At 35.8% G+C, this 27,689-nt stretch overlaps 1 protein-coding gene across 1 annotated transcript in view; it reads left to right on the forward strand.

The window, feature by feature from the left end:
• Positions 1 to 27,689, forward strand: part of VWA8 (von Willebrand factor A domain containing 8) — a 399,466-nt gene that overhangs the window by 158,466 nt on the left and 213,311 nt on the right. The window contains exons 17-20 of the mRNA XM_027873608.1: positions 4,096 to 4,211; positions 8,172 to 8,278; positions 15,888 to 15,994; positions 22,486 to 22,557. Coding sequence (XP_027729409.1) covers positions 4,096 to 4,211; positions 8,172 to 8,278; positions 15,888 to 15,994; positions 22,486 to 22,557 — 402 coding nt within the window. The remainder of the gene's footprint in view (positions 1 to 4,095; positions 4,212 to 8,171; positions 8,279 to 15,887; positions 15,995 to 22,485; positions 22,558 to 27,689) is intronic.

The raw sequence follows: 27,689 nt of genomic DNA on the forward strand, positions 1-27,689 counted from the left end.
CAGTGAAGAGTCCTTCAGTCTTACCCTGCTCAGCTATTCAACCCCCCACACTGTCCAAGAGGTAAAAATTCCTTAAGCGGAGCCTTCCTGGAGGTTTTTGCTCTTGAATCAGGTCAAATCTCTGCCTCTGCAGATTGGGTCTTTCTTAAGGTCCTCTCAGTTTATCTTAGGAGGACAACTCTTATACCCTGATTTTAATTATTTCTGCCACTCTCAGTTCAATTTGAGGCAGTGTTTTGTTTTCTTTGTGGGGGAAATTTGGAGAGCCTGGTATTTTCTATTTTCCACTCCTGCTGTTCATATTTTCAATCCTCAATGCTGGAAACATCAGAATTATCCTTGATTCTTCTTTATTTGCCCCTCATATACAATTAGTCATCAAATCCTGTATATTTCTGACTTTGAACTGTTCATATACTATAAACTTTTTTTTTTTTTAATAAAGCTGCAACAACAGAGCCAGGAGTTGGGAGTCAAGGAAACAGTGGTAGCACTGATGTGTCTTCTCCTATTGATGTACTAGATGCTGGAAGACCTGTCTGGTTTCCTTCAGTTGGTGCAACCTTTGGCTTCTGTACTTGTACCCTATAGCTCATAGTAGTTTGGAGTAAAAATGAATTGGAGTCTTCTGACAAGGTGACCTTGAAGAGGATTATATCAAAGTTCAGTTATACTTAACCTCAAAAAGGTACCAAATAAAACTTTTTAAAGAATCAAGTAAAATCAGGGAATTGAAAGAGATTCCTATAGGAAAAAATCCACGGAGAGACTTTCCTAGGAGCAATCAAAGAAAAGCTCCTAATTTAATGAAGGAATAGAATGGGGTAAGAAAATGTCAGGAGAGACACCTTCTAGTAAGTACAACTAGAAGAAACATAAGAACATTACAAGTCTTAATGAAGTAATCGAATTAAGAAGTTAAATGTTACATTAAGAGCCTCTGATGAAAAACTTGAAAGGAGAACTTGTACCTTAGAACAGAAACTGGACCAGGTTACCAGAGCAAACAAAATAGAGGAGATACAAGTAAAATTCATAAAGACAGTAAGATTAGAGCTACATCAAAAGACAACAAAAATGTAGGAATATATTAGGTAACAATAATTTTTAAAAATTTATGTAGAAAATAGAACCTTGAGAGATTATGTAAAGATCATCAACCTTCCAGAAAAATGTGAATATCATTAAAAACAACAAAAAGGCAAATTCCTTGGACACATTAGAAAAAGAGGGCAAAGTATAGACTGATAGAATCTGTGAGATCTCATTAGATGGAAACCCCAGGTTTAACTCATCCAGAAATATAATTGTTCAGCTTTGGAATTTACAAGTCAAAGAGAAAATACTGCCAGTAGCCAGTAACAGATACCAAGGAACTCTAGTAATATTCATTTAGTATTACTCATCATCAATGAAAATGAAATAGAAAATTAGAAAATAAGATAATGAAAAGCAGTGGAATCTTGTTTATACTCAAGAAAAACTTTATCTTTCAAAATGAATATAATCCTATGAGGGAAAAAAATGAACTTTTAAAAGAATATATGTTGTCTAAGTATTCCTTTAGAGAAAGTCACTGTAGTGTATTTGAAATGTAAAGCTAGTGAACAACAACAACAAAACACTTTAGAAAGTAACCAAATTTGAAAAGCTCAAAAAGACCAATTCATGATCCAAACTCATTGAAGAAACAAAAAAAAGACAAACTGGTACTCTGGCCTTGTGATTTTAATAAAAAATACCTGATTACTTCTATGTCATGGGGTCAACAAGATATAAGATATTCCTTTCATGGGTGAACATTTTGGTTTCTGGAAGGTACCAGGGGAAAAAACTTTAATAAAAACTAATAGAATCTGTTTAAAATAACAGAATTTTCAGATAAGTTTGGTTTAATGGGTCAAGGAAAGTTCTAATTATTAAAAACTGATAAAATTCAAGTATTAAGAAATAAAGTTTTCAAAGGTAGACTGTTAGAAGAGGACCTCTCTGAAGACTACCAAATTGCTGGAACTGTTGCGTGTTGTGGTCCCTCAAGTCATTTGCATTTAACTGCTTCATGGTTTAAGATGGTAAAACACTGAAAATATGAAGTAACTTGGGAGAATGTGAGATGATTAAATAAGGACTATTGATTTCATAGGTGAAATTTGGTGAGTTTTTGCCTCATAAGTGAATGGTGTGTCATAGGTACTGTGAGCTTCTGATTTAAACCATTGAAAGCAATAAGAATGAGGACTGCTGAAGAGTGAAGAGCTAGCAAGGGAAAATGGAAGAAATGGCAGTAAGTAATAAAATGGCCAACTTTGTTAGAGTTGAAGGTGTAGTAGTAGCTGAAAGAGTCAGCTGACTGAATCCTCATTGCTTGGAGAGAAGTTCAGTATCATTGATTAAGAGCTTCAATGTCAGCTAACGCTCTTGAGTATCACCTAGAATTTGAGAGAGAAGCTTTCACAAATTGCTTGTAACTCTATGCTTACACCAGTGATTTAGAAGGGAAAAGCAGGGGGAAAACAGGCTTTGCATCCCTTTTGCTATGAATTCTGTTGGCTGTAAGGTAATTGGTCAACATCCATGAATGAAGAGCTGAGTGGGCTTGTCTGGCTTGCCCAGAGGGTCAACCTGAGCTATTTTTCTCTGCTTTGTTTGCTACAAACTGATTGGTCAGTACAGCACCCTAATGAGAGATTAGCTGCCTTGGTTTGTATGTATTGCCCAGAGAAAGCCAGCCTAAGGAATTTTGCATTTTTCTGAATTAAAAGGAGGGGTAGGAATTTAATGGCAGCTGGGAATTTAAAGAGCTTGTAAATCCTTCATCTTCTTGAGGGTAGGAGAGAATAGGATTTGCCTGCTGGTAAAGTGGTGAGAAACATAAGAACATTAGAAGAAATAGTTTCATGAGGTATAGATGTTTCAGAATGGACCACTGAAATCAAATTTTGTAGTTCAGTGTTGTGAGTTATCCATAGCAAATAGGTTTTCTTTTCTCATGAGCTTCCTGCTAGGTTTCTGTAAGTGTGGGCCCATTCTCTACCACAGATACTGAATGCATCAGTGGGTGGCTTATGCAATGATTTCAAGAAGTGTAATTTATTTTGTAGGCAATGAGGAGCCCCTGTAGGTTTTTGCACAGAGAAATGATGAACTGAGTTGTGCATTAGAAAGACTGTTATATAGGCAGGGGTAGGAAGGATGGATTAAAGAGAAGAAAGGCTAGAGGCAAGAAGACAAAGGAGGGCTATAGTTCCTCTTATATTTCAGTAGTTACAGGTGAAAGGTAATGAAGACCTCAACAAGGTTTCTGAGAGTGGTAAGGAAGGTTGAAATGCAAATGATGTGGAAATATCCTTCAGTGTATTTGATCTTAACTAGTTGCTAGAGTGAAGGTAGTCTGATTGAATTTATTTACACCAATATATGACATCCCATCAACCTTCCTGGTATTATTTATGTTTTTACTGGAACATGCTTGTTAACTCAAATTAATCCCCACCAGAGGAATTTCAGTCAGGCTAATCAGGTGCCATGTAAATTTTTAGATTATGTAGGAAACAATTTTATTTTGGTAGAAAGGAACCATCATATTCCAGCTACTTGAAACAGTTTGAATCTTCTTCCCTTCTGCTGTTTCTGAACTTAAAATTTCTGGAAGCTTTATGTTTTTGGATAATTGTTCACTTGGTAGACAAACCTCTTTGGGATTGGTGCCAGTTTTTTCATATATGGACCATTTTCATATGTGGATCATTTATCAGACTTGTGTTAAGTAACAGACTTTCTTATGAAACTAGCATTAAATTCTGTATTATGTTGTAGTATTCTCTTTGGCCCAACAAAAATAGCAGGGTGGAAACAAGGCTTAGGACGTTGTAGGTTCTCAGTGAATATTTGAATTAAATTAAAATGATAAATATGTTTGTATGTTGATATATTTAGAAACTTACGGGAGTTTTAAATTTCTAATTTGTTTAAAATTTTTATCATTAGTCTTTGCTTTTCCTTTTGAAAATTGTGAAGTATTCTGTCATAAATATGTGAAGGAATCTGCAGCATATTGAAAGAAGACACTAACAAATTTCCCATGCTTTTTAATAGGCACAGTCACTTGCAGCATCTCTGTCTACCCGGCAGCTGTTAAGGATTGCTCGTCGATTATCAAAGTATCCTGATGAAAGTCTTCACAGGGCTGTAAATAAAGCCTGCCTGTCCAGGTATTCATATTTTATATTCTTGTCAAAAGGAAATCATCTGTGACTTGATGCTAACATACTGATGTAAGTTTGAGTGAGTGTCAGAATGCTGACTTTAAAAGTTACAGGATTGGGGCAGATAGGTGGCACGGTGGGTAGAGCACAGGCCCTGAGTTCAAATCCAGCCTCAGATCAAACACTTGACACTTACTTGCTGTGTAACACTGGGCAAATCACTTAACCCCAATTGCCTTTAAAAAAAAAAGTTATAGGATTACAGGGTTTAGAGCTGGAAAGGACCTCAGTGATCTTGCTTTGTCTGACCTCCTAGTTGGAGTAATGAGAATCAGTGAGATTTATAGTCTAAATCTCAGTCTCCGCCAGTTCCAATCATTGCTGCTAGTTATTTCTTCTTGACCCAAGTAAAACAAGGTTAATAATCCCTTCTCCATCTTCTCTGATGAATGCCTTTCCATCTTCTTATGCTTAAAGATAGCTGTCATGACCCTATAAGCTTCTTCTCTCCTAATTTAAACATCCTCAGTTCTTTCACCTGATCTGGTAGATCCTTCATGTGGCATAATCTTGACATTCTTCGCTATTCTAGTTTTTTGCCCTCCTCTGTATATTTTCCAGTTTGTTAATGCCCTTCAAATATAGTACCAAGAATATAGCACAATACTCTATATGGGGTGTGGCCAGAGTAGAGTACTATGGAAGTATCACTTCCTTGTCCTAGATCCTATGCTTCTTTCAGTGTAGCTTCAGATCACATAAGCTTTTCTGTCTGACATGTCAGGCTGTGATTGATATCAAGTCAACAGTATTTCTAAAGCCTTCAGATGTTTATTTCATAGGACATATCCAGGCAAGCTTCCCCATGTTATACTTATAAAATTGACTTGTTTTAACTCAAATGTAAAAATTTATATTTATCCTTATTAAAATTAATCCTCTTACATTGAAGCCATTCTAGCCAGTCACAATTTGGGATGGGAAAAGGATCCTGATTCTTTCCTCCATTATGTTATCTATCATTGTCATCTTTGTGTCTTATGCAGATTTCACCAGCATGTTAACTATAACTAATTCCATTTATGATAAAAAATACTAAACACCAAAAATTTTGTCACGATTTTTTGTCACAAAAAAATTTTTGGCATCCAAAAGAAAATATTAATTTGGTGTCAATTCAAACAAAGTATTCAGCCCTGAAACCAGTTCCCTTTAAGTACTGCTTATACCTCCATTTTCAGATTGAATTCATTTCATTTATATCTGCAGGCTTGGAGTCAGAGAGACCTAAGTTAGTATCCCATCTCTGCCAGTGCTAGCAACCTCTTTGGGACTCAGTTGCTTTACGTATAAGATAAGGGAGTTAGATGAGATCCCTTGGATATGTGAGATCCCTTTCTGCTCTGAATCTGTGACCTTATGATCTACCTCTTTAAAATAATTACATAAATCATAGGATCATAGATGTAGAGCTGGAAGGGGCCTCAGAGGCCATCTAATTCACCTGCCTCGTTTTGTGAGTTGAAGAAACTGAGGTCCGGGTAGTTTAAAGAGACTTACCCCAGTGTCACGTAGATAGTAAGCATCAGAGGTAGGATTTGAACCCATACCCTCTGATTCCAGAGCCATTGCTCTTTCCTGTATCACATAGTCAGAAGGAATTCAGTACAAGTGGTGAAGGCAACGTGATATAATACAACGCTGGACTTGAAATATTTATATAGTTATAGTTAGTTATAGCTCTGGCATCAAATCCCATTTCATGCCCTTAAGTAGGGTGTGACTCTGGGCAAGTAATTTATCCCTCTTAGCTCCAATTTGTTCATCTGTCAAGTGAAGGGGTTGGGTGCAATGACCTTCAACGTCCCTTCCAGCTTTAAGTCTGTGATCCTGTGATGGATGTTTTGAAAAACTAGGAAGTTCAAGAAAAACTAAGATATCTTATATTCATACTTGAGAGAAAAACAGCCACCACTGAGGATCACTGTTTACTTACTGGGGAATAAGGGAAGAATAGTCATGTTAACTGGTTTAATTAATAATAAGGTAGAGTATTTAATTTTTACATAGTAAACATTAGAAATATTTAGCAGTGCCTGGGAATGATGAATGGAGTAAATCACCCTGAGATCTTTAACCATGGTACTCTACTGTTGATAGAGACTCAAGGCTGAATTGATGAAAATTAACTGGATTCATTATTTTCTTTTTGGTCATAAATCCACTGGATTGGAGTAGGAAACTTAATGGACATCCCTTGAAACTAAAATATTTTCATAATGTTTAAGAAAAAAAAGTGAGAATAACTCATGTTCAACACATGTATTTTGCACTTACACTTATTTCACAGATTCTAAAATAAGCAAATTTTTTAATTCATTCTCAGGTGATCACAGTAAAACTTGAATTGTGATCATATCATATCCCTTTGCAAACAGAAACGAATAATAAACAGCTACTTTCATTTATGCACCATCTGTTGAATTTAGCTAAACTTCATCATCACCATATCTCAATTTTTGCTGTTCACTCTCACTGCAAAAAGCACAGTGATTGGAAGCGGCAAGGAGAACTGGAGTGCACATGATGATTAAAGAAAAATACTTTCTACTTTTAGCCAACAACAAAAACCTCTACAGAATTTGATTCTGTGGAAAATATTAAAAATTATTGTTTATTTATCAACCTCATTTTTAAATGCCTTCCATATAATCAAATTCTGTCACTTAAGCTTGAGCTGAAATTCTTTCTGTTCCAGTCCCATGGCACTGTATATATTTTCATAGCTGGCAGTTTATAACACTTTAGTGTTGTTGAGTAATGGACAAGATTAGGAACTTAGTAGAGCTAACAGCTTAAACAAAGGAGACACTGGAAAAAGTTCCACTTTCAAAGTAGATGAGAATATAAATGTTAAAATGAAGTATATTTCCCATTATAATGTATTTCAGAGATGCTTTCTCTTTTAATTTAGCAAACATTTATGAAACGCCTACTATGTGCAAGGTACTGAATGATTTTTAATTGGTAGAAAAAGCCAATCCTATATCCCTAAGATTTCTCAGTATAACGCTTTTCTACTTCCATAGCTTATTTACATATAAAATACTCAAGAATGCATTTATTTAAAAGGTCCCTACAATGAATTTTTCTAAGTAAATATCCTTGGTAATACAACAACAATGATAACAAACAGTTTAATGTTCACTCTGTTGCAGGCATTGTGTGCTAGGAATTGGAGATGAGAGAAAAATCAAAGTCCCTGCCCTCATGAAGTTTACTAGATGCACATATGACAGGATACACACACACACACACACACACACACACACACAAAATCAATCACACTTCCTTTTTACTCCGTTCTTGAGTCTAGTCTGGCTTCCAGTCTCATCATTCAACCAAAACTGTTCTCTCCAATGTTACTAAAGATTTCTTAAATGCCAAATATAATGACCTTTTTTTAAGAAATATTTTATTTTTCCGATTACATGTAGATAATTGTAAACATTAATTTTTTAAAAACTTCGAGTTCCAAATTTTCTCCCTTCCTCTCTCATCTCCCTTCTTCATAAGACAGTAATCAATTTGATATAGATTATATATGTATAATCAAGTAAAAACATTTCCATATTAGTCATGTTGTGAAAGAAGAAACAGACCAAAAAGAAAAAAAACCACAAAAAAATAAAGTGAAAAATAGTATATTTCGATCTGCATTCAGACTCCACCAGTTCTTTCTCTGGATGAGGATGGCATTTTTCATCATGAGTCCTTTGGAATTGTCTTGCAACATTGTATTGTTGAGAATAGCTAAGTCATTCACAGTTAATCATCATACAATATTGCTGTTACTCTGTACAGTGTTCTCTTTGTTCTGCTCACTTCACTTTGCATCAGTTCATATACGTAAGAGATTTTTGAATTTTAAAGAATATTCTGTTTAAATTTCTTTTTTTTTTCCAGATTTTTACCAAGCCTTGCAAGATCAGCCTTAGAGAAAAATCTACTGGATGCTGGAATTGAAGCAACCCCTGATAACCACCTACAACCAGAACCAAAGGATTATAGATGTAAGTTGCTTACACTTTGTCTTCAGAGTACTGATTTTGTCATATATGGGGTACTATTAATCTTCCACCAGTTTCTCTCCTATGTCAGTTGTATTAAATGAAAAAAGCATTTATTTAGCAGTTAATATGTGCCAAGCACTGTGTTAGGTATTAGGGATGCAAATAGAAAAAGCATGACCATCCTTGCCCTCAAGGCTCTCACACTCACATTAGGGGACACATCACATAAAAAGAAATGATTGTAAAGTCCCAGAGTTCAACATTGAGGGCAGCTGGCAAGACCCAGAACTCCTTAAGTTACATTAGTAGGACAGATGACAGTGGCAAGAGTCTGCCAGTCATAAAAGGTCCCTACAATTTATTTTTCTATGTCAGTTTCCTTATGTCAGTTATGTATAAGGATCTGTGCTGGTTCCTTCTTCCTCTCCATTTCAAGTCGAAATGCATCTAGTTTTCAAGGCTTTCTGTAACCTAGCTCCCACTCAGCCTCCTCATACTTAGGGAAACCTTTAGTTTCCAGCAAAAAGCTATAACTGAGCCAATTTCTTAGTTACCCCCTCAACTTGTGATTTCTAATTCAATCTTGCTTTCTTTGTTCGTTATCTTTCTCCATTTGAAATGTTCCCCTTCTCTACCGCTCTCCATATACTTCCCATCTTTTATGGATTCCACTTTGTCCAGAAAGCTCTCCCAAACTCTAGCAATCCCCATGGATCTTTCCAGTCATTGAATTCTTCATGTGTTTTATAAACTTCATTATTACTTTTAGCAATTCACAGTAAAATAATATATTTATTTTATTATATTACATATTATTCATCTATAGATTTTTATGTGTTAGTTTTTTCTCCTTAGGTATGTTAAAATTTATTGATAAACTGTGTCATATCCTTTTGCCATATTTCTAAGTGTGTAGAATTTTTAATCAGGACTTTATATTTTACATACTTGTAAAAGTATACTTTCCCATACTACAACATGCCTTTAGAATTTAAATATGAGCTTTTGCTTTGATTACAACTGAAAGGGTATCTATGTCTATACAAGTTCAGCTAATCCCTTCCTTAAGAAAACTTCATTTATAACAATCTGTACATATGAATATTTGTGGCCTTCCCTTACTCTTGGCCATTACATTTCTGTTGTGACACTGAAGCTACCCAGATGGCAGTTCCTCCATCCAGCATACTCTTTTTCTGCCTTGAAGCTTATTAGCGGTACTGTCGTTCACCTGCACACTAGTTATGTAGGCTTTTCATTTATAGCATCATTTCTATAGCATAATGTTCCCTAGGTTCTAAACAACTGACTTAAAAATGAACTTTTGAAATAGTCTGTCAATAACTTAAGGGCTGCCCTTGCATTTTATTTTAACTAGCTTTAATAAATACTGAGCAGTTGAAGGCTATAGCAAAGTTATTTCTAATATGTATATACCTGAGCTAGAAAGGAGCTTAACAGTCATGTAGTCCAACCACTTGCCTGGCCTATGAAGCTTCTCTTCAGTATACCTGATGGGCAGTTATTGAGCTTTTGTTTGTATATTTGTAGTTCCATTTGGTTAGAGCTTTAATTATTTAAACCTTCTTCATAATGACTAGAAATCTTGACTCTCTGTAACATCTACCCATTGGTTATTTCTCCTGTGGATGGGCAGGAAAAAAAAAAACAACAGCAACAGAGAAATAACTATATTGGTAGAGCTAGGTCTTAAGGGTTATCTAATACAGAAGTGTCAAACTGGAGGCTGCTGGAGGCTGCCTGAGCCAGATTAAAATGTAATTGGGAAATGTTTAACAAAATAAATAGAAGTATAGTACAAATTAGATAATGTTAATTTGTAGTTTTCTAAGTCAGTATGCCACCTTAGGGAAATAGTTCTCTTTGACTTTGATACACTGATCTAGTACAATCTACTCATTTTACAGATGAGGAGCTAGTTATTAGAACTGTGACTTGAAACTCCAGTCCCCTGACTTCTGGTCCAGCATTCTTTCCACTAAACCACAATGCTTCCCCTAAATCTAATACTCCATCTTCAGGACAGCTATTTAAATAGTTGGCTCTGCAAAATTTCTCAGCATCCTCAGAGGATAGAGAGCTGGGCTCAGAGTCAAGAAGACCAGGAATCGAGTCCAGCCTCAGACAAACTGGCCAGTGACCCTCGGCGACTCATCACACCTTTCAGTATGCCAGTAAGACCATCAATTTCAGAGCAGTTGCTGATCTTCTTTGGGAGAGGAAGTATCTGCCCCAGCATTCTCTACCCCGTTGAAGATGCGGGTCCAGTCCAAAAACAAAACAAACCTAAAACACCTCTCTAGGTTCAGTATCACCAGTTCCTTAGACAATTTCTCATGTGATATGGTTTTGAATTCCCTCATCATCTTTGTTATTCTCCTTTGAACTTGATTCAGTTTATCAATCTCCCTACTAAATGTGGTTTAGAGAATGAGCACAGCGCTCCAGATGTAGCTGGACCAGGCTGCATTCTATTAATAGAGCCTACAATCACATCAGCTCTTTTTTGGCAGCCTTGTTACACTGTTGGCTAATACTGAGCCTCTAGTCGACTAAAAACCCTGTATCTTTTTTGTTGTACAAATGACTCTTAAGTCAATTCTCCCCAAGTTGTGCTCGTGCAGATTTGTTTTTTAGCCTGAGTATAGGACTTGGTACATAACATGCTGTTGTGGAAGGAACAATTTGATTGGGAACCTCCTGACTGAGGTTCAGGAAAGTTGTGTGATCATTGGCAAGTCATAAATCTGTCCAAGGTTCCTTTTGTTCTCTGTAAAATTGCAACAGTGCTTGCATTGTCTACTTCACAGGATACTGCTCTGTAAACCCTTTCAGTACTATATAAATGTGAGCTATTATTAGCGTGATTAAATTTCATTTGGTTAGATTTGACCCTCATTGTAGCGTCTTGACATCTTTTTTATACTGCCTCCAGTTAAGAACTAGGGTGTTAAGGCACTGGTGGTTTGTAGCGGCCACTGGATTTGACATCAGGAGAGCTCTGTGTTCAATTCCCACCACTTTCATTTATTAACTATATAACTCTAGATAAGTCCCCTAACTTTTCTGCGCCCCAATTTCCTCATCTGTAAAAGGGAGACAATAAAACCTGTAATTTCTATCTCAGGTTTATTGTGACAATTAGATGATCTAATGTATGGAAGGCTCATTGTGAACTTTAAAGTGTTGTACAAGGCAGCTGTCTAACAGTTCTTTCAGGACTTCATCTAGGAGTGCACATTTGAACCCATTTAGAATTCTTAAATGTTCTCTTAATGTCTCCTCCAGTAGCTTGGTTCTCATTTCCCACTCAGCTATTTTTGGTCTACCCTTTTCAGTCTGATGATAATTTTCCCTGTTAGAGAAAACAGAAACAAAATAGGAGTTGAATAATTCAACCTTCTCTGTTGTCCGTTAGTGTTTTCTGATGCACGTCAAGCAGCATCTCTGTCCTTTCCTTGTTCTTCTTACCTGGGATAGAACTTTGAAAAACTGTTGACAATTTGTTGTTCAGATTTTTCACAAGGCTTAGCTTGTCCTAGGCTTCAGCTCTCCTTAGAAAGCAACATGCTTCTCTTTTGTATTTTTCTTTCATTACTTCTCCCTTCCTCAATCCCTTTAAAATCTGGGCTCATCAGAGAGATCCGTGTGTAGGCACATACATCCCATTGTTTCCTCCCCCCCCCTTTTTTTTGTTGGGATAATTAGAATTATGTTACCAGAATTTTGCTTTTGAAAGTCTCTTATCCTTTTTGAGATGTTTTTTCTTTTATAGTTCTAGCTCACAGATAGGAATTTTTAAAAATTCTTGCTCTTATTTCATTCAGTTTTTCCCTTTATGCTGGAGTGTTTTCCCCCCGTGCTTATCCAACGGCCTGGTTTATCTTACTTTTCTCTTAGATATCTTAGGAGACATTTTTCTCTTCTGATGAGGTCCATTTTGTTTTATGATCATATAACAGAACATAAATCAAATTTTAAAATTACATGTATTTGCTACCAGTTCAATGTTACATCATCTGCTTTATCCATGAGATATTTTCCTTATGGCTTTGCTATGGAAGGTATATTGGCCTGTAGCATCTGGATCCTTTGTGGAGACTATGGAAAGTCTGAGTTTATTAAGTAACATCTTTACTTTGAAAAGCAAAATTCTTTCATATCCCTTAAAGAAGCTGCTTTTCCTCACACAAACTATATGTATTTTATATATGATGAAACTTTTAATGTCTTCCAAGGCTGGCATCTTGATTTTTACTTTGTTGTCTACCTTGCAATGTTACATTTTCTGTAAATGAATAGCAAATGCTTGCTGAATGAATGAGTGATTGAATGAATAAAAGTATTCCAGTGTTCAAATATACTTGAAAAGTGGCAAATAAATTAGTGATATAGATGCTTCAGTATCACCTGAGGGACATGATGAACATGAATGGCTCACATTTGTATAGCCCCTAAATATTTTTAGAGCACTGTGCATTCATTATCCTATTTTATTCTTACCACAACTTTGTCAAGTAAGTGCTATACTTTTTTTAGCCCCATTTGGGGGTATTTTTATTTCCATTTTACAGATGATATAACTAAGGCCAAGAAAGTTTAAGTGACTTTACCAGGATCACCCCACCTGGTAAGTGTTAGATGGCATTCAAGCTCCAATCTCTCTTGACCCCCAAGCCTGGATTCTTTCCACTGTACCCATATTGCTTCTCATCATGTGTCTCAATGAAATAATATCTCTGAGAGATTGTTAATCTCTATAATAAGATTGTATCCTTAGTCAGTTGTTAGGGAATCTACTATCCATCTACTGTCACTGTGTGTATATGTCTGGGTAAAAGGCCTCACAATTCAGAATTCTCTTTGAGGAATAGAATGAAAAGCTGATAAATGTGGAACCCACACTGATGTTCTTTCTTCCTTGTGTTCTCCTTCCTTTAGTGACAGAGAAGACCAGTCAGTGGATGTAACTTTGCTTGTTCTGCTTCTCCCTCTATTGCCTTAGGTGTTTTTTTTTTTAAATGATCCATACTCTCCCTACAACAAATAACTCGAATTGTAAATAGGGTTTTGTATTGGGGTAGGAATAAGGGCTTTATTTTACTTTTTTTTTATCTGATGGAGGGGAAGTTGGGAGGGAAAGAGGGATAGGATAGCCAAAAAAAAAAGAAGGAAAAAGAAAAGAGGGTAATTCAAGTGTTGTTTGGTTTTTTTTTAATTTCATAGAAGAGAACAGAAAGCCAGAAAAAATCATAGAGAAATGAGAGCTTTGAAAGTTACATGTTGGATTTATTATATATTTTTAAAGATTAGCAGGCTATACATAATAATCGTATTCAGTTATATGTACAGTTCTCTTTTTATATTCTACTATGTAAATGGAAATGTCCATTTTATAGAGTATTTAAGTTCAGAATAAAAAAAAACTTAATTTTAAAAAAATTAAATAGCTTTGATTATTTCCTTGGAAGAAAGCAGCACAGTGAATAGAATTTTGGACTGTGAGTAAGAAAGATCTCAGTGAAAATACTGCCTGAGACCCTTACTAGGTGTGTGACCTTGGACAAATTACTTAACCTCTGTAAGCCTCAGTTTCCTCATCTGTAAAAATGGGGATAAATAGCACCTAATGAACAAGGTTGTTGTGAGAAGCAAATGAATTAACATGTGAACGGTTTTGTAAACCTTAAAGTTCTAAATAAATACAATAAATAGTTGTTGTTGTAATTGTTAGAAAACAAATACTTTCTTTTCATGATCCTCTTTTGTGAAAATATCCAAGGATGATAAGTCTTTGATTAAGATTTCTGAATAACATATGTGTGTGCGTATTTATAATTGAATAATTGTCTATGTCCTCTAAATCTTTTCAATGAATATCAAATACATTTCATATCACTTTCTGTTCAATTAAACCTATGTCACCATTACAAGCATGTGGTAAATTTATTCTATGTTACTATTCTTTCTGGTCATACTTTTATAGTGGGCCCATTTCAGAGATCTGTTGGCGGTAAAGAAATAAAAAATTTCTCAGCTTAACAAACAAAATTTATTTTTTCCTGCAGAATGCAGGAATAAAGGAAAAAAGCAGAGAGAAGAAATCTATTAGAGAGGGAGATGACCACTGAGATCTGCTGTACTTTGTTGTGTCTTCCGGTGTCACTGTGGTCATTAACTAGGGTGTTAGGATTTATTATTTTAATTGTGACTAGTTAATTTATGAAATTTAAAACATTTCCTCTCCTCTTCAATGTTTGTAAATTTGTTGACAATATACTATAAAAAGTTCCCAGAAAAGAACTGATTTTTCTGTGATTCTTCTTTAGAAGGAAAATCATTGACAGGCATTTAATAAAAATTAAGTAATTTAATTAGCTCTGAAGGAGCATGCACAAAGGATAAAATGTCCTTTAAAGGGAAGTTATTGGTTATGGCTCTCAGCAGTTTCTTGTGTAGCCCCTGGAACTGTCAGTCAATAATTATTTGTTGAGACCTACTCAGTATGGGCCTACGTACTACAAGGAATGAATAGGAAATGTAAGAAACAGGTAGCTCTGATTCATATAGGAGAGGCTAACAGGTGAAACAATGAGAGAACAATTCAAGAGAACCTCTAAGTGCTCACTGGAGGGCTACACTTTGTAAATAAACAGGAAGAGATCTGACAGGGATCAGCCATGAGAAGAGTAAGTGGGGAAGGCTTCATGAAGGACAGGAAGAAAAGTAAAGGGCTTGATATAGAATCCCCAGGTAGATGAAGAAGTTCCTTCCCTTGTCCTAACTACAGTGCTAACAAGATTGTCTTTCTTACTTCATCTTGCTGAAGAGAGGGCTGACTAGAAGGCAACACAGAGTGAGCCTTTCCTGCTGCCTTCCTTTCTAGTGATCTTTTTCCTTTCTCCTGACTTATCCAAGGACAGTTGCCATGGACTTAGACAATCTACTAAGGAGTCTCACAAATCCCCAGAGAGAGTCTTCAGTATGTATATTGTCCTCTATATCTGTATTCAAAGGCCTTCCTATTCTTATGTTACCTTGGCCTACATGGCGCAAAGTTAAGTCACTGGGGCAAAAGAGCTGAAAAGTCTGTATGGCATGTAGTGCTACTTTCTCTTTGACCATTTTTATGTGACATATGATATTCCAGTGTTCTGTTACCATTTTTGTGTTTTCCTTCTTTATGAACATTAGATAATCCTCCAAAAACCACAAAAATAATAATTAATAATAATAATAATAATAATAGCCAATATTTATATGTCATTTTAAGGTTTGCAAAGCACTTTCCATATGTGGTCTCATTTTGGTTCTGACAGCCCTAAGAAGTAGGTGCTATTATTATCATCCCCATTTTAGGGAGGAGGAAGGTAAGAATGAAAGCGTTTAAGTTGCCCATAGTCACTTAACTAGTAAATATCTGAAGCAGGATTCAAACTCGGGTCTTCCTGATTCCAAGTTCAAAATTCCATCCACTGTCTCAAATGCTTAATCATCTCACAGATCTGGATCAGAAATTATATTTGACTAATTAGATGTCTTTATCAGTACCACTATGATTCATTCTTTGCTTTGTATATCATTTTAGGTGAAATAAAATCTGGATCTCTGAAGATTGGGAATATTAGCATACCAGTCCATAATACCAATGAGAAAATGAAAGTGCCTGATGTTTTATTTTATGAAAATTTCCAAGTAAGATCCTTGGTCTTGAATATTGCTTTAAATTTAATTTAAATTAGATTAAATTAAATTAGATTGCTTTAAATATAATGATGCTTAACTCAGAATATTTGATTGCAACAGGCACAAATTTGTCTATGATGTTTTAACATTACTCATAAATTCAAATCCATTTATATGACACAAGATGCACCTGTTAAAATTATATTATCAACATTCTCCAAAACATACCTAAAATCTAGAGAAATGGATACTTTGCTTAGCGTAGTAATCTTTATATATAAGTAAAATCACATCACAGAATCCATAGGAAATTGAAAGTTTACTGTACAGATATATTGTAAGAAATCATATTGCCAGTTTGTAAAAGCTGTGGATGAAAAAAATATGGCACTGCTCATCTGTTTTCTAGAGAATTGGTGAGTAAACAGGAGTAGGAGTAAAAGAGAGGTATCATTCTCTCTCTCTGTCTCTCTCTCTCTCTCTCTCACACACACACACACACACACACACACACACACACACACACACACACACACACACACAGAGTAACCTTTTCTTCCTCCACTGTGCTGCATTCTGGTACTTTTTTGGGGAGCTATTTTATAACATTGTATCTAGGTAATGTTTTGTAAATAGATAAATAATATTTTAGTGTTTAAAATAAATTTGTCCATACCATAATTTTTTGCTTTAAAAAAGTACTTCCTTTTTCTTTTCCTTCTCTATACCCAGTTAGCTGTTATAAATTTTGTTCCTCATCTGATTGCTTCTACAGCACAAGCAATGAAGCTAATGAACCAAAAAGTTAATAACATGTTATCCTTACAACACAAAGAGGAAAAATCCCGCTTGTCAAATAGAAAAAGACAATGATTATAAATAAAATTTGCTTTTTTCAAATGTTAAATTAGTATTACCTCTGCCAAAAAGTAAAGAATTGGTATTTCAGGAGTTTGTGATTAAGTATAATTAGGAAGATGCCTTGGATGTCAAGACATAAAAAGAGAACATATCATAACAGGAAGACCTGAGTTTAAATTTTCCTCATATACTTACTAGTTGTGTGACCGTAGGTAAGTCATTTGACTTAAGTCAGCCTCAGTTTCCTCAGATGTAAAATGAAAATAATAATAATAGCACCTGACTCCTAGGGTTGTTGTCAGGATCAAATGAGGTGATATTTATAAAAACCACTTATCCTAGTACATGGTAGACCTTAATAAATTTTTCCTGCCTTCCTTCCTTCCTTTCCTCCTTCCTTCCTTCCTTCCTGCCTTCTTCTTTCCTTCCTTTCTTCTTTTCCTCCTTCCTTCCTTCTCTCCCTTTCTCCCTCCCTCCCTTCCTTCCTTCCCTTCCTTCCTTCCCTTCATTCCTCCCTCCCTCTCTCTTCCTCTCTTCCTTAATAAGATCAGTGATCCATCAAGTCCAGTACACTGTCTTGTGATACCAAGAGAATTTTTGTATCTGGTGATAATAATAGCTTGGTATTTGTTTCTGTATTATTTTAAGGTTTACAGAGTCCACTTACAACAACTACATAAAGTAGTTAGTGGAAGTATTATTTCCTCAGTTTTATGGGTGGAGAAATTGAGAAGCAGAGAGAGGTTAAGTGGTAGGATAATTGTCAGAGACAGGAGTTTAACCCAGGTCTCCTGACTCCCAATTACAGTGTTCTTTTCAGTATACCAGGCTATCTCAAATACTTCCTAGCTTCTTTTAGTAATTCATTTTGGGGAGGTCATGCATAGATTTGATGAGTTTTTTTTCCTTGGTAAAATCTGCTAAAATTTAAAATAATTTTCTGCCATACTACATCTTGTGGGTAATAAATTTCATAAAAATACTCCTTACTGTGTAAAAGATCTCTTCTTAATACTAAAAAATATCTCTTTCAAACTACAAAGGGTGTCCTATAATTCTAGTATCCTAAGATGTAGTGAACCAGTATAGTTGGCTGTGACTGTGTCCTTACTGATTGTGTTTAACTTCTTTGTCAACATCTTCCTTGGTTTTCCATATTTTTACAATTGGTCCTCGTGTGGAATCCTTTCTCCGCCTTATTTTAGTTTCCCTTTTCTGAATTTCACTATCTTAATTATGTCATTCTAGAGACCTTCATGCCTCCCTTGGATGAAGCATATCAAGCTTGCATGTATAAAGACAGGGTGATGCTTTTCTGTTTAATTTCAGTTCATTCTTTCAATAAACATTTATTAAGCACCTGCTATATACCAGGCATTGTGCTAAGCACTGGGAATACAAAAAAGACACAAATGATAGTCCCTACCCTCAAGGAGCGTACAGTCTAATATTAGGGAGAGACAACATGCAAACAAATATACACAAAGCAAGTTCTATACAAGATAAATAGGAAATAACAAAAAGAAAACACTGGAATTAAAGTTCTTTAGAAAATGACAGTAATCTATGTTGATGTCTGTTATTTTATATACATCTCATTTTTTTTGTGTGTGTTAACTTATTTAAATAAGTCAGATTGGTGTTAACCTCAATTATATTCTATACCTTCCCATTCTTACATTTTCTTTTTCTTTGTTACTGATTTTTGTCTTTCTTTTCACTAATCATTGCTGTGATATATGTGGATAAAATGATTGGGAAATTAAATAGATATTATTTATTTAATTCCCACATTAATATCTAATCATTAACTTTCTGTTACAGTATCAGTTTCATTTTTCTGATTTTATGGGGTACTTATCATTTGTTGCCCCTCCTGATTATCTTCTTAAAGAAAATGTTCATGAAATATGCAAGTGAAACTTTTATATAGCATACAGGTCTTTGGTTTGTCTTGTTTATTACACCAGAACCATGTTTACCAGCATATTTTTGCCTTCCTTCTTCCATGTTCATTTTTTCATTGAAGTCACTGAATATTAAAGTGTATGTTGATTTAATTTCAAGGGTCCTTTGAGTTAATGCAGAATTTCTCTACCTCTACATTCATTCTACAAAAGAATTTGATGTGTGACCTACAGTTATCATAACCATGTTAGGTTTTTGTGTGAGCTTATCATCAGTACTGCGATACAAGATGACTAAATAACCTAAGAAGTGCTGTTTCTTCTTGCCTTTGTATGTAGCCTAAAGACCATCATTGCCTTTTGCCTGGTGCCTTGGTCTCCCTGCTTTCAGTTTCCTCTGTCTCCAATCCCTGGCCCATACAGTTGCACAAGTCTTAGATGCTGTGGGGTATCTAGCTTATAGAGAAATGGCTTTGAGGTCAGGAAAAACTAAATTCAATCCCACTTCTAATGTATACTTACAGTGTGACCCCAGGTGAATTCTGTACCTCTTCATTGTTCCAGACATCTCTTAGCTTATAAAGTTGCAGAACCTATTTGCTTTGGTAGGAGTTTCTCATATAGTTTTATTATACCAGTGAAATCACAGGTCTAGATCCCCTCTGCTCCTCTACAAAAAAGCACAGGTCAGATCATGGCAGCATCCTCCTTAAAAATCCTCAGTAGCTCTTTTTTGCCTCTAGGACAAAATACAAATCTTTTAGCTTAGCATTTAAAGCTCTTTGAAATCATATTTCCACTTACCTTTATAGACTTATTTAGTATTATTCATCTCCACACAATCCCTTCCAGCTATATTAGCCTACTAATTGTTCTCCAAACTTAATCTGTCTCCTGCTTCTATACATACCCCATCGCTCATACCTTACATGCCTTCCTCCCTTCAACCTTATAGAATTCTGACTTTCTTCTAGACCAGAAAGTTTGTTTGTGTTGTGAACCCCTTTGGTGAAACTTAAGGATCATTCAGAATAATGAGGGGTTTTAATTCATATTTGAATGGAAGGAAATGCTAAATTTCTGTTAGACGTAATAAAATTAAAGATGTGATTATTTTCTCATCTGATTTCACAGACTCACTGCCATCTATCATCTGTGGACTGCTTTTGGGTCCATGGACCCCTTGTTAAGAATTCCTCTTCTCGACTCAGCTCAGGTGTCACCTCATAAATAAAGCTTTCCCTGACCCACCAAGACTCTGCTCTGTCTCCCTCTTCAAGTTTCTCGAATTTGCTCATCTCCAGACATCTTGTTTTGCTCCCAGTATAATGTCAGTTCCTTGAGGGGAGGGTTTTCTATCTCCAGTACCTAGCCTATTGCCTTGCATATTATAGATTTGGAACTGGATTTAGATTTACAACCCCTTCATTTTCAGAGAAAGAAAATGAGTCATAAAAATGTTCAGGGATTTACCTGGGATGAGTGTTGTCACGTAACCTGTAGATATGGTTGAACCCAGAATTTGAACCCAGATCTTCCTGCCTCCATAGTCCATACTGCACCTGTTTGCTAAAACAAATTTAAACCCAGGAGGAGTGAGTTGTTGATGAGTCACTTCATGGTAAGTGCCCTCATTTTTTCTCAGTGTCCTAGAAGATCAATCTCTCAGCAAAATGTCACCTACTTTGTCAAAAGCAGCAATTATATTATATATACATAGCTGTTTTTCCTTGTGACAAGGAAGTGCTCAATTTGGGACGTGTTGGGTATAATGTATATCTAAAAATGACTGATGTAAGAACAAAAGGTATGAATAAAACCTCTTCTTTTTGAATAAGTAGGACGTAAGATCATCTGCTATGAGAAGAGAATGGAATGGTAGGGGCTTAAGGATAGTTTATACGTAGGGAAAAATTCCATAAGGGAATTATATAATTCTGATATAATAATCTCACATTTACTAAAGGCACCAAATAATATTTAAAATACTAATAAGTGTTTTAAAGATAGGCCATTGAAGTGTTTGGCTTTTAAATTTAAGTTGGCTCAAGAATTGTCTTATGCTCCATTTTTTAGCTATTTCCAATAAATCTTGATAATTAGCCAATCAGCCAAAAAGGCAATAATGTTTGAGAAAAGTTTTCCTTTGGTGTGGGTGATTAAGATTTTGAAATACTAATTGAGATTTGTGCAAGCATGTACTTTTTGAAAATTAAGCTCCTTCAGGAAGTCTTTAAAAAACAACCACATAATCTTTTGTATCTTTATAAATGAATCTTTTGCTAAAGCTGTTCTTCAGTGATTCATGGAATAGAGATGATCCTCAGTTCTCAGTGGCTATGCCAATAGAATACACCGTGAGCTCAGCCAGGTTCTCCTAAGCTAAAGAAAGTATGTTTTTAACAATACATTGTGTCTATTTTCTGAGTTTTCTAACCTTGCTAAATTCAGAGAGGCTCAGTACCAGAAGTCTGGCCACGTAATTCATAAAACCAAAATTTTTTGAGGGGCTATAATTTTTGTGAAGACTATTTCCCATGTAGATGATAGTGCTTTCCTCTTAAATCCATCAATCAAGAAGCATTTATTAAAGGCCTAGTATGTATCAGGCAATGAGGATAACGAGGAAGGCATGAAACAGTCTCTGCTTTTGAAGAACTTCAAGTCAAACTAGGAGGGTCAACATGTACTCAAAAGGGAATAGAGAGAGTAGGCACAAGGTAATTTGGGGGCAAAGGCTTCATGTAAAACTGGTGCTTGTGCTTGAGCTGAGGCATGAAGTAGAGTAGGGACTATGAGAGAAAGAAATGAGGGGAGGGTCCAGGCATGAGGGACGGTCAGTATAAAGGCATGAAAATGGGACATGGGTGTCATGTATGAGGATAGTAAGAAGGCCAGTTTAGCTGATTGGTAATGTGCTTGGAGGAGAGTAATGTGTAATATAGCTGGATAATTGACGTATCTAAATGGAACATCTCACCATGCTCCATATTAGTGAAGAAATTATTGAATTAAGTATATAAATGAAACATTTTGGTATATTTGATGTTAATGAGGTAGTCATTAATTTTTAAGGAAAGGAAAAAGGAGGGGGGAGGGGGAAATCACATGATAGAGTGTCTTATGACACTGCCTGACCTATTTATTGAGGACCTGTTTTCAGTACATGATGATGAGAAGTAGAATTTCTCTAGAGGAAGAATTTACTCACAAAAAAGGTTGAATTTTATAATAATTACTGGGTCACAGTTTGAACAAGTGAATGTATTTTAGTAAACATTTAGTGTCTTGATGTAGATATCTTTATCAAAGGTAATTCTCAAAAATTAATACAAAATTAAATCCCAAGTGATTTGGTGAACTCTAAATGGATATGTTATACTTTTAGAATAGTTGGTATTTTTAATAGTCAAACTATCTGCATAATTAAAGGACTTGGGTTTTTCTTGGAAAACTTGTCTTGACTAATTAGCATAGTATTACATGAGTAGAATTTTTGAAATTTTCAAAATTGATGCCCTCATTGATTATGAACCTTCACTAATGACTATAATATATGATTTATTTATGTGCTTAGTATATCTAAAAATTCTAATTATCTTTTTAATAAATTTTTGGCATCTTATGAGAACTTCTGTTCAATTGTCCTTAAAGTAATTTTCATACCAGTTAAAAGGTCATTGGCATCATAATTCATCATTAACTTGAAGTTGATTTACTTTATTTCTTTAGCACATGATACTGATGGAAGATATGCTCAAAGACTTTCTTCTGGGAGAACATCTGCTATTGGTTGGTAACCAGGTGAGTTGAAGCAACTGTGGTTATCTCTGATTCTCTGTATGCTGATTCTTATAGAGATTTGCTTGCTCTTAAAAATTTAGAACAGAAACAAGTATCATGTTTAAGTGATTTATTCTAGGGAGTCCACAAAGAGCCCCAGAATCTTCATGTATAGAACCCCAACATAGAGACAACCACCATCCAGGAACATACATTCCCTTGAAAGGAGAGGGATTGCTGAACATTCTGAAAACGTACATATGACAATATTAATGAATCCTAGGAAAAGGACACAGTGCTGTCATCCCAGTAGCACTTGATTCTCAAAAACAAAAATTGTATTTCTGTTGTGATAATAAACATATATGTAGTACTTTAAGGTTTTTAAAGTACTTTTCATACATTATTTCATTGGATCCTCACAATAACCTGGTGAAGATAGGTGTTGCATGGATTATTGTCTCTTCAGGTAAGGAAATTGAAGCTGGATTCATCCATGGTTGTCTTTTTATTGTCAGTGGCAGGATTTGAAATTAGGCTGTCATGACTACAAGCTTCATAACTACTTATGCCACACTGCCCTTCATAGGTACCTTTAAATTATAGTAATAAGACTGCTGTGCAACATGCTGCCTTTGTTACTTAATAGTGTGTAAACCTTAATAAGTCTTTTTTACCTCTAGGCCTCATTTCTAGGCTGAGGGCACCAGTAGAAGGTCTTTCAGCTCCAAAACTCATGATCCTCCATTTTGATCCACAATGTAAAGGTACTAGGATAGACGGAAAGATGCATAAGACATTGTCCTGGTGCTCCTGAAGCAAATTTTTTGGCAGACACATACTTGTGCCTTGTTCCTACGATAACATCCATTCCCATATGGGCCAAATCTCTCCTTTAAAAACCTCCCATGTTTATCCAGGCAGCCTTTTAATAGGAGGTGACTGAAAGTGGATTCAGCATGGAGGCTGAGAGTAGAAAGGTAGTGATAGGTAGGTTGGTGAATTGTGTGGGTTGGATTGACTGAAGACACTGGACCTGAGGAGGATGGGCATCGAAAGGAGCTGCATGACCAAGAGTTCAGTATATGAAAGCCTTTGGGGAAAAAGTTGAGGACCCCATCTCCCTATAATGTCAGTGACCTCATCTCCCTATAATGTCAGTGACCTCCCTGTCCTCCCTGATGAGTATACAGTTAAGTAATGATTAGACTGGAGATCGATGCTGAGACCTGAGTGAGACCAATACCTGGTGGCTGCTTGATATAGTGATTGTCACTGGATGAAATGAGGGGCTCACTTCAGTGCAGCCTTAACTTCTCTGAAAGTTAGGCACTTCTTTCCCATTTTGCTCTGTGAACCAATTATGCTACTACAAAGTAGAATCTATGTTACTTCATTTTGTACTCATGTTTTAGCAGGTTCTCACTATAACATAAGAGAAACTGATTTTTTAATATGTTGTCTCACCCTTAAATGGCACATATAGCCAAGTTAACTTAGTAAAAATCTAGTCAGATTTAGGTGGTTGGTTGGCAGATAAGAAAACATCTAAGTGATTGAATTTTTAAAAATATACACAACTGACCAAATGTTTTAAATTATCCCTAGCCTCAGAATTGTTTTAAATTCTAGGAAGGTTTTTAGTTTGTCTCTTCTTTATAAGATAGTAATGTAGAGCCAGGATGGTAGAGAAAAGACAGGGATTCACCTGAGCTCACCCCAGAACCCCTCCAAACAACTTTAAATAATGTCTCAAAACAAATTCTGGAGCAGTAGAACCCATGAAAGGATGGTGTGAGACAGTTTTCCAGCCCAAGACAAGTTAGAAGGTCAACAGGAAATGTCTGTTTGACCAGGGTGAGAGTGGAGCATGGTTCAGCACAGGCTGCCCCTAGCAAACCAGCAGCAGGCCTTGAGGGTGACTGAATCCATGGTAACAGTGAGTTTCTGGACCTCTCAGTCCACAGACAGTAAGGGGCTCAGACAGCTAGTCAGAAGGAGGTTACAGGGCTCCCTGGTGGCATGGGGGGCAGCACTTGGTTGTATTGCCCATATTTGGATATGGGTCACAGTCCTGGTGCTTTTTCCCATCTAGAATAAACAACAAAATATTCCACTTACACAGATAGTTATATACAAATGAGAGCAGAGACTTGGCATCATTATCACTGCAACTGGAAAGAAAAGTATTACTATACGAGTAAGGCTTAACATTTTCCTACACATCTTTTCCAGTCTGGGATGCTGAGCAGAGCATCCATTTACCTGTCCTTGTTCTCACTTGACTTGTTGCCTAGCTTTCCTTCAGTTTCTGTATGCTATACTGTAGGAGTAGGAAACTGTTTTCACCATCCCACTATGAAAGGGAAAATGAGATGGAAGTACCATAGATTTTACTATTTTGTTTTTGTGTGTAAGAGCAAGAACATGGCCATCAGAACTATCCCCAGTTAACTGTAGAGGAGCTGTTATAATATTCAGACCCAAGCCGATTGTTCCTGCCATGGGACCAGATTGGGGTTTGTGGGATAGAGGACTGCCAGCAAAAGATTTTGCATTCTTTGCTTCTTCAATCACATTTCCATTGGAGTGCAACTCATTTGGAAGTTCTCATTTTATTTATATGTGCTACTTTGTAATCACTGACACAGACATCCCTTCAAAAGCCTTGAAAAAATCATTTCTTCTCTCTTCTTGATTCTGAATCTTTCTTTCCTTGAACCTAATTTCCTTAAATTTGCCTCCTTAGCGATCTGAAAGAAGAAACAAACCAAAAAAAGCAAAGATGAGGGGAATGGTTTAGGATGTCTGACATTAGGTTCCTGCTATGAGAATAGCATTTACATATAAAGTGACAGCCATCTGGAAACACAGAAATGCAAAATCTCTTTCCATGATTCTTTTTTAAGTACAGTGAACCCTTATACATGTTCAGTAGTACTCCTCTTCTTTGTGGATTATTAGATGATTATCACCCAAAAATCTACCTGGGAGGGAAGCTTTGGATACCTGACCTAATATTCAACAGTGAATCTACAAGCATTTGTTAAATGCTTGCCTGCTGTCTGTGAGACCAAAAAGATATGTGTAGTGGCTAGATACTGGGCCTGGGAACCAGAAAGACCTTGGGTTCAAGGCCTACATCCAACATACTGACTGTAGGACCCTTGGCCATTCACAGCACCCTCTCAGTGCTCTAACCCAGATAGAAGTAGGGGCCACTACATAAAGGTCTCTGCAGGCAGCACATTGACTTGATTCTAAAATGTGATGTTATATGTGTTTTGTTGTATTTTTATTTATTTTGTTAAATTTTCCCCAATTACATTGTAATCTGGTTTGGGCTGTACTCAGGAGTGTTGTGGGTCCCATGAAGCCTGGAGGCCTGGGTATATGACACCTCTGTTCTAAGCAGTCTCTAGGACTAAGTTGCAGAGAAGGTGCTGAGACTTTCATTTGTTGAGGGAGTCCCCTAGATCAATGAAATCTAGTCCTTATTTCTATCCCTCTGTGTGTGAGGCCCTGTGCTAGCCAAAAATGAAATCGTCCCTGCCCTTAAATAGTGTAGATTCTGTAAAATAAGCTGTTGGTAGTTTGTTTCGAATTATAATGAATGCTCTTTAAAAATGAAACTGTCATTAGATAGATATAGACTATTTTGTTGTCTGTTTGCAAACTAGGAACTGGCAGAAAGCCCTGGAAGAAGCTTTCTAAATAGTGTTAAAGTTGTAAATTTAGATGTGCTTGGTAAGATTTCTCTATTACCCATGGCAACATATAGAATGAGGGAATTATAAAGAACAACTGTTGCCTCTGAGGTATTTTAAAGCCAGCCACACCTTTTCCTCAGATAACACCATCCTTTTGGAGAATCGGCAACATTGGCTGAGATTCACATGTGCTGGGCAGCTAAAAGCTTTACAGACTTTATAGATCACATGAGAAAATACTGAATTGGGAAAAAAAAATCTGGCAGCATGTACCTTATTTCAGCAAAGTAGTGTTCAAAGTTCTCTTCTCCTTTGTACCATGAAATAACCTTTTGAGTGGGGTTGATGGCCTGGAACATGGCCCTTCCAGGAAGTCAAGCACAACTACTGCCTTTGGACAAAATAGGAATGAAGGATCACCCCTAAATTACACCTCAGATGGATGCCTAGTTATCCTGGTAAATATCAGAGAACTACAGCAATAGAAGAGGAGTTCATGTTATTTTCCACCTCCTGTAATTACAGCAGCACTTAGGCCTTCATATAAATTATGACTTTCATGCTGTTTCTGATCATAGCATTGCTTTCTATTTATTTCATGCACACTGTAAGGGAGAAAAGAAGAAATGGTCATTTTTCCTGGGGAGAGTCTTTTTCCTCTCCCCCAAATGCTTCCTCCAAAATAAACACTCTGCCTTTTCTCTTTCTTCTGTAAATGTTTCCCATTTGATTTCATTAAATATTCACATTTGAAAAATAAGAGCTTTTCTTTACATTTTCACTTGGGGCTATGGATTTTATCTTTGTAATCAAAATATTTTTTTTTCCTTGACTTACTCTAGTAATAGACAGATTTTTTTAGTACAAGAAAAAGTACTAGTTAATGAGCAGAGTTCATCAAGTATTTCTAATGCTTTTTTTTTCCCTATGTGTTGATTTAAGCTTATTTTATTACAAAGCACCTATAGTAAGAATATTTAAAAATAAGTATGTTGATTCTTAGTAGAAGCAAATCTATGTACAGATTACTGTATAATTAATTCCTAATATATGACAAAATCATAAACTTTGTACTTTGGTGATATAAAATATTGAAGTAACTTGAATTTACTTTTTAAGTGACCGTTTTCAATAATAAATGATAATTTTTAAACCACTTTCATTCCAGTAAAATAGGTTTTACCAACATTTTTTAACCAATATTTCTTTTATAATTTCACTAATTATTAGGTAGTTGAGTGAATTTTTATAATTCATTTCTTTCATTATAAATCACAATTTTGACCTTATCAATCCACTCCTTTCCCATCAAGTAATAAGCCATGTTCTGCTTTTCTTACTAAATGGTTTTTCCAATACCTGTTCTTCATATTTTCGTATTTGTTATTTTACCCATTCTCTTCCTGTGGTATCTTCCGATCTGTGAATGTAAGTGGCAGTTCC

Source organism: Vombatus ursinus, unplaced genomic scaffold (genome assembly GCF_900497805.2).
Source record: "Vombatus ursinus unplaced genomic scaffold, bare-nosed wombat genome assembly UNPS02014802.1, whole genome shotgun sequence".
NCBI classification, from domain to species: Eukaryota; Metazoa; Chordata; class Mammalia; order Diprotodontia; family Vombatidae; genus Vombatus; species Vombatus ursinus.